At 51.7% G+C, this 7,630-nt stretch overlaps 1 protein-coding gene across 1 annotated transcript in view; it reads right to left on the reverse strand.

Moving 5' to 3' along the window:
* Window positions 1-1,130: 1,130 nt before the first annotated feature.
* The window catches only part of Ltbp4 (latent transforming growth factor beta binding protein 4), a 33,931-nt gene continuing 27,431 nt past the window's right edge, over window positions 1,131-7,630 (reverse strand). The window contains exons 27-33 of the mRNA XM_026778236.1: window positions 7,343-7,414; window positions 6,422-6,550; window positions 6,089-6,235; window positions 4,980-5,132; window positions 3,868-4,248; window positions 3,351-3,503; window positions 1,131-1,528 (exon numbers count right to left, since the gene is read on the reverse strand). Coding sequence (XP_026634037.1) covers window positions 1,374-1,528; window positions 3,351-3,503; window positions 3,868-4,248; window positions 4,980-5,132; window positions 6,089-6,235; window positions 6,422-6,550; window positions 7,343-7,414 — 1,190 coding nt within the window. The 3' untranslated portion in view covers window positions 1,131-1,373. The remainder of the gene's footprint in view (window positions 1,529-3,350; window positions 3,504-3,867; window positions 4,249-4,979; window positions 5,133-6,088; window positions 6,236-6,421; window positions 6,551-7,342; window positions 7,415-7,630) is intronic.

Below are 7,630 nucleotides of genomic sequence, written 5' to 3' on the forward strand. Positions count from 1 at the left end.
ATGTCACCAGCACTGTCCAACACAGAATTGAATGACATACCAAAAGAAGGGCACCTAAAACCCACCGCCATTCTAGCCTCTAGGCCCTCACAAACCTGCTGCCGCACTCTGGAGCAACAACTTCCTCTTTATCTTAGGTATTTCCTCATGTCATTGAGGCCTCAGCCCTTCAGGAACCCAGCCAAACGGCCAGCCATCATACTGAGCTAAAGTCTGTCTGGGTTCTCAACTCACATCCAGATTCTAAGGAAATATTTATGGATTCAATGAATGAGGTTAGTGTTTGGGTTGGCTCCTCTGCTCTCAGCTGGGGGGCGGAGGAGTAATTTCCCAACCAACTTTGAACAGGTTACTTTCTTTTTTCTTTTCTTCTTTTTTAACCCCCTCTTGGTAGGACTGAAGGGGAACTTAGGGCCTTTGGAAGCTAGGCAGGTGCTCTACCGTTGAGCCACACCCCGGCCCTCACTAGGGGATTTTAGGCAGGGGCTTCACAGCTCTTCATTGCTGAAATCTCAGCAAGCATTCTACCACTGTGCCATTTTCTAAGCCCCTCACAATTTTTAAATTTTGTTTTTTCAGCTTCATTGAATTATAATTCACAGACCTCACCATTTGAAGTGTACAATTCAATAGTAAAACCATGTGATGCTGGCCCCACTGTAGACAAGGAGTCTTGAGCCTCCGAGTACTGACACCCCTTCTTACCTGTGATAGTTTGTGTTCATGGTCCATGCTAGGCCTGGTGTGCACAGCCATAACCGTAGATGCTGGGATGCGGAGGAATTCGAGACGGGGTTAGGCTACATAACAACCTCTTAGAAGAAAAAACAAACAAACAAAATAACAAAAACTCCCAGCAACTCTGAGTATTAGAAAGAGCATGATAGAAAAGAAGAGATGGAAAGACAGAAAGATGGGAAGTTGCCCAGAGAAGATGGGCAAGAGAGAGAAACGGAGACAGGAGGGCCAAGAGGGACAAGGCCAGACTTGGTGAGAGTCATGGAAAGTAAGAGTCAATCTTGGCGTCGGGTATGGTGCGTTCTTGGGTGGCTGAGTGACTCAGCAAACTGTGGAGCCAACTTTTGGGAAAAATAAAAGGGCAGGCAGAGGCCAAAAATACAAAATAGGTGTTTTAATTGAAAATTTTATAAAAGGGAAGGAATGTGACAGGGGACCCAGGACTGGACCACGCCAGGCCCAAAGCGCTAGTGGGAGGGGCTGGGAATGAGAGAGCAGCGAAAGGCACCCCTCTGTGTCTGTCCATCCTAAGTCCAGACTGGCTGACATCCTTGCACACTCGCGGACTAGAGGGAGCCAGGCGTGCTCTGGAAGCTCCCAGAGCGCAGGCGTAATGGGGCGCCAACTGCAGGTGCTCAGGCTCGGGGTCGCGCAGGCGCACAGTGATGTGGCTGGTGTGTGGGTGCAAATCCTGGACGGCAGACACAGCGGAAGGAGCCATCGGTGTTGACGCAGCGTGCATTGACACAGAGTGGGGAGGTTGCCTCAGCCTCGTCACACTCGTTGATGTCTGGGGGAAGGGGTAAAAAGACCGTTACTCAAGCCCGGGAAGAGAAGCCCATCTCCATGGTCTTTTGAGGTAGAGAATCACGGACCTTAAGCCTCTCCTACGGAATGCAACATATCACTTGCTACCCGCTGGCTGTGTGAGCCCAGGCAGGCGGTTTAATAGCCCTGTGTTTTGGCCTGTGAGATGGGTGAGGGGGATAAAGAGCTTTCCGTGCAAGCCTGATGATCTGAGGTTGATCCTCGAAACCTAAGTAAAGGTGGAAGGGGAGACCCGATGCCACAGAGTTGTACCCTGACCTCCACATGTATAGTAAACACAAACAATAGTAAAGAAAAACTGTAAAAGAAAATATCGCTATGGACAGTCGTAAATATCTACATATCAGTCAACCCTGTGAGCGTGGAACCTGTCCTAATTCTATCTCTTTCATAAGCCCATGAGGCAGGTACTGCACCTCTGTGCTACACAGATGCTAACTGTGACCCAGCACAGGTGCACTTGCTCCGCGCCTCGCTGGAAGCCACACATGGTACGGATCTCATTCTCCGCCAATCTCCTAGTCTCTGGGTGCCCAGCACACTGCTATTTCTGCTGTGAGACCTCGGGGAACTCAGTTCACTTTTCTGAGCCTCTTTAATTTTTTTTTAATGTATTATTTTTTACAAATGTGTGTGCCACCTGTATGCAGTACCCACAGAGGCCAGAAGGGGGTGTTGGATCCCCTGGAGTTGGAATTACAAGTGGTAGTGAGTGTCTTGTGTGGGGTTTGTTTGTTTGTTTGTTTTGTTTGTTTTTTTGAGACAAGGTTTCTCTGTAGCTTTTGAGGCCTGTTCTGGAACTAGCTCTTGTAGACCAGGCTGGCCTCGAACTCACAGAGATCCGCCTGCCTCTACCTCCCGAGTACTGGAATTAAAGGTGTGCGCCACCACTGCCCGGTCTCTAATGTGGGTTTTGGAAACCAAATTCTGGTCATCTGAAGAACAGGAGCCCTCTTGGCCACCGGGGCATCTAGGTAGCCTTAATCCCCAACATATACACAGGGTGTTCGACATCACTGACATACACAGGAACTCTATGAAGCGGGCTCTCTCACTGTGTTTTTTTGTGGGATTTTTGTTTTGTTTTGTTTCTCCAGATGAGGAAAGCTAAGCAAGACACAGTGCTCAGTCTCAGGCCACAGAGCAAATTGATAGACTGAGAAGGGGGTCTCGGATCCCCTCACAGCTCCTGGTTGCAAGCACTTGCCTTTTTCCTCCCGTACAGGCAGACATGATTACTACCCCAATCATGTGGGAAGGCTGAGGTTTTGCAAAGAGATCAAGAAGATTGCCCAAGGTAGCATGGACAGTTCTCAGAGCCTCATCTGCAGGAGCTGGGGTATGGATCAGTGAGCCATAGCACCTGCCTAGAATCCCCCAGTGAGGGGCTGGAGTGTGGCTCAGTGGGAGAGCTCCTGCCTAGAATCCCCCAGTGAGGGGCTGGGGCGTGACTCAGTGGTAGAGCCCCTGCCTAGAATCCCCCAGTGAGGGGCTGGGGCCTGGCTCAGTGGTAGAGCTTCTGCTTAGACAGCATCAAACTCTGGTTCCACCCTCAGAACAGCAAAATAAATAAATAAATAAACACAAATAAATAAACAATGTCCACATATTCCCAACCTCAGCTCTGCCATGTACAGGAGTCCCACTCTGACGTCATCTTCAGTCAAGCCCCACCCCCAGCAAGAATAAATTTCTTCTTCCTAGGATAGCCTGGTTCCTGTCTATAATGAGGTTCCTGATCACCCTCTGGTCAAACTACTCCTCCCTCTGCTCCCCTTCCTCACCAACACAGGACATGCGGGTGATGTCCAGGCGGTAGCCATCGAAACAGTCGCAGGTAAAGCCTTCGGGAACGCGCACACAGCGGCCATGGGCGCAGCCGTCCAGGATCCCGCACTCCTCAGCCTCCAGGCCTTCATAGGGCTCAGCCAAGGCTCCTGCAGAGAATACAAGGAGCTATGACCGGGAGAGCTCTGCCTTAGGTCCCTTTGTCTCCTTTTTCCTTTTGGTTCTTGGCTTCCCAGGCTGTGTGGGTCTCATCCTAATCTGCCTTCCCGCTCCCAGACTGCAGGGGGCGCTGTGCTGAGACCCTAGGTGTTACTATGCATTCCAGGATGACCTCAAACTTGCAGCAATCCTCCTGCCTCTGCCTCTCTAATGCTGGGATTACAGGCATAAATCACCATCAGTTGCTCTTATGCGTTTCTGAACGTGACTCGCCTTCTGCCTTCTCTCTCTCTGCATCTCCACCCCCTTGTGTTTTTTGACTGTCTGCTTGGTATCTCTGGCAGCGCTACTCACCTGTATAGCCCCCACGCTCAGAGGACTCCTCAGGCTCTGGGAAGGAACCACGGGTGTCTCTGGATCTATATGTCCAGCCAGTGCCTCGGCTAGGTGGGGCCGGAGCCTCCGACTCACCATAGGGACCACCGTCATCCTCAAAGTCTGGCATGTCGAAGGGTGGGGAGCCATAAGGGGCCTCCCGACGAGCAAAGGGTCCAGGAGGGGGTGGGTAGGGGTCATAGGGTAGCACAGGTGGTGAATACAGGTCTGGACCATAAGGGAGACTCTGGTAAGGTGGGCCTATATCTGGGCCATATTCGTACGGGAGTCCAAAGCCGCCTGGGCGCGGCGGGCCATATGCAGGGGGGCGCAGCACATTGCAAAGGGCCTCGAAATCATCTGTGAACAGGAGCCAAGATATACCACGGTCAGTACCCTCTGTTCATGTACCCTTCCCCCAGCAACAGAGGAAAAGCTCTAGGAGGGCTTCGGATGGTTCCAGACTAATTCTAGGATTCTGAGATGTTGGGATACAACATCCTTAGACTGCAGCTACGGTCCAGGGACTAAGGTGCTGGAATTTGGGGAAACATGGGAGCTTGGGCGAGGAACCTGAAGAAATGAGAGGAAGGTGTTTTATGGCTATAAAATCAATGGGCTGGCTGAACACTGGGACTTAGAGCCAAAGGTGCCTAGAGGGAGCTTGAACCTCTGGGATTTGGAGGAAGCAAGCTTGGGATTTGGGGCTCATGTTTTTAAGGAGCTAGTAGGAGGGGACCAGAGATCTTTGGGGCTGTGTTGGAATCTTGATAATCTGGTGTGGGGATGCCCAAGGCAATGACCGTCAGCAGCTATTAGGGCTATGAGCAGAGTCTGAAGGGCAGGATGTGTGTGGGCAACGGCTCCTGGGATCTAAGGGCCCCGGGGTGTCTGGAGTGAGGTGTCTCACAGGTTGTGTCTTGGCGGTGGGGGGGGGGGTGATCTAGAAACCAGGCATTTAAGGTGAGAGACTTCAGAGCTGTGGGAGTGGGTGATTCAGGCCTTGAGATTTCTGTTGATTCTGGGACGGGCTGCAGTGGACGTACAGATGCCAAGAGGTCCTCTGGGGGCAGTGCAGAGATGTACAGTACCTGAGTCCTGGGCAGGACAGAGAGCACAGTCCATGCCCCAGGCTTCTCCGTAGAGACAGCAGCACTCTGTGTAGGTGGCTTGACGGTCTAGTCGCGGGCGACTGCAAACAAGATCAGGCCCCACTTCCTGCCAGCACACTCCCAGATTGTCATCTACGGGCAATGACAGGATGTGTCAGGCCAGACTGGGACTTGGGCCGTCCCACACAGACCTGAGTCCAGCCTCCAGAGGGTTCTGTGAAATGGGGGCCCTTGTTTTACTTCCCTGGACATTAGTGTGTGGGTGGATTCTTTGTTTGCTTGTTTTTGTTTGTGTTTTCGTCTTTGAGGTGGTCTCTCTATGTAGCTCAGGCTGGCCCAGAACTTGTGGTTCAGCCATCTCTTGTGCAGCTAGGATCACAGGTGCGCCCACCACACCCTGCACCCTGATCATTGTTTAAATGAAGCCTCAAAATTCAGTAATTTTTATAGGAGCAGAAACAGGAAAAGAGAATTTGGGCCCATGGACCAAGGCAGAGCAGGGGAGACACACACACTGTATGAGAAACAAAGAGACTTAAGATAGGTGGAGAGAGAGAGAGACCTGTAGTAGAGCAGGCCTGTAAATCCAGAAACCGAGAGGCTGAGGCAAGAGTTAATCTGAGTTTGGGCTAGCCTGGACTACATAGAGAGACTCTGCATGTAAAAAATGGGAGGAACCTGGGGCAGAAGAAATGTGTGCGGGTATACAGAGCAAGAAAATAAAAGACCAGCACTGAAACTTTCACCTTCAACCACCAGGTCAGGTTACCCCAAAAGAGAAGTAACCCCTGTCCTCTCATCCCGGTAATCCCAGCAATTAGAAAGCCAAGGCAGGAAGATTTCTATGGGTTCCAGATCAGCCTATACTACAAAATAATAATTTGGGGGTAAAAAATCAAAAGCAAAACAGTGTGGGCCAGAGGGGTTGTGGCTCATGGCTTTAATGCCAGCGCTCTGGAGGAAGAAGACGGGTCGGGTGTCTGTGAGATACAGGCACTAGGGGCGTGGCCTTGAAGAAAAGGCGTGGCCTAGGGATCTAGCGGCTGGGAGTCGGGGGTGGGGCTGGGCGGGTCTGTGGGCGGGGTTACCGAGGCTCTGGCTCTCGTTGGAGACGCAGCGGCGCCGGGAGCCGTCCAGCACCAGTGGGGGCTCGCAGGTGCAGTGGTAAGAGCCCACCGTGTTGACGCAACGGCCACCTTCACAAGCGGGCTCCTCGTCGGCACATTCGTCATTATCTAGGACGGTATGGGGTGGGGGAGTGAGGCGGTTACCAGGTTGAACTCTGTTTCATATTTCCCCAGCTCACTGTCAGAGTGATGGATGCAGTCTAGACTTCAGAAGGACTTCCTGCTGGGATAGCCACATTCCTATTTGGGACTGGCACGGCCAGAGCTGGGGGTGGGGGGAGGTGGGGTTCATACCAACGCACTCCAGCCGCTGTGCGTGATAGTAGAAGCCGTTGCTGCAATAGCAAGAGTAGCCCGGGGCGGTGTTCACACACACTCCGCTCTTGCACACCTGGTCCTGGAAGAGCTGGCATTCATCCACATCTGCAGGAAAAGGTGGAGAGAGATGAGGGTGGGGGGGTGATCTAGGAGAAACGAGGGGAGTATGGGATGGCCAGTCACGACAGAAGATAGCAATGGCACCCAGAAGGTGAGACGAGGAGAACTGGGACCAGAGGAGAGGCTGAGGCAGAAAATTCTAAAGAGAATCAAAGTGAGAGACAAAGATGGAGCCAGGTATGTTGAAGCACACATGCAATCCCAGTAGTCAAGAGGGGGAAGTCAGAAGAAGAATAAGAGTTCAAGGTTAGCCTTTGCTGCTTAGCAAATTCTTGGTTAGCCTGGGCTACCTGACCCTGTATTCAAAAAACACAAATTAAAAAGGAGAAAAGAAAAGAAAGACCCACTGGGCTGTGGGGCACACACCTTTGATCCCAGCACTCGGGAGGCAAAAGCAGATGGGTCTCTGTAAGTCTGAGGCCTGAGGCCTGCCTGGTCTACATACAGAGTGAGTTCCCCGACAGTCAGGGTTAGACAGAGAAACTCTATCTCAAGAAGAAGAAGGAGGAGGAGGAAGAAGAAGAAGAAGAGGAAGAAATAGTAGAAGAAGAAAGACCAAAAAGAAAAAAGAAGGAGGAAAGAAAAAAAGGAAAGAAAAAAAGAATAAATGAAAGAAAGAGAAAGGAAGGAAGAAGAGAAATTGGGTGGCTCACAAATTTGAGGCCAATCTGGACTACTAATGAGATCCACTCTTCAGGAAGAGGGAAAGAAACAGGCAGGGTGAGACAGAGATGGGCCTAGGGGTTGAAGGTGGTGGCGGTTGAAGTCTGGCCTTACCTCTCCGGGCGCTCAGGTCTCCACTGGGCACCAGGTAGCCCCGGCCATGAGGACACAATGACTGGTACTCGGCTGCACACAGAAGCAAGGATGAACCCAGAAACCCAAGTCCCAGTCCTTGCCCGCGCCCGCTGACTCTAGTCCCCTACCAAGTGCTAAAGCCCAGGTCAGTTGGTGCCCACTTTTCAGCTTTACCCTCGCTGGTGCCCACCTTCCTGGAAGATCCAGTAACTCAACCCTAGACCTAATATCCCTTTTCCAGCCCCCATATCCCAGGCCCTGTGTCTC

The sequence above is a fragment of the Microtus ochrogaster genome, unplaced genomic scaffold (genome assembly GCF_000317375.1).
Source record: "Microtus ochrogaster isolate Prairie Vole_2 unplaced genomic scaffold, MicOch1.0 UNK115, whole genome shotgun sequence".
Classification (NCBI taxonomy): domain Eukaryota; kingdom Metazoa; phylum Chordata; class Mammalia; order Rodentia; family Cricetidae; genus Microtus; species Microtus ochrogaster.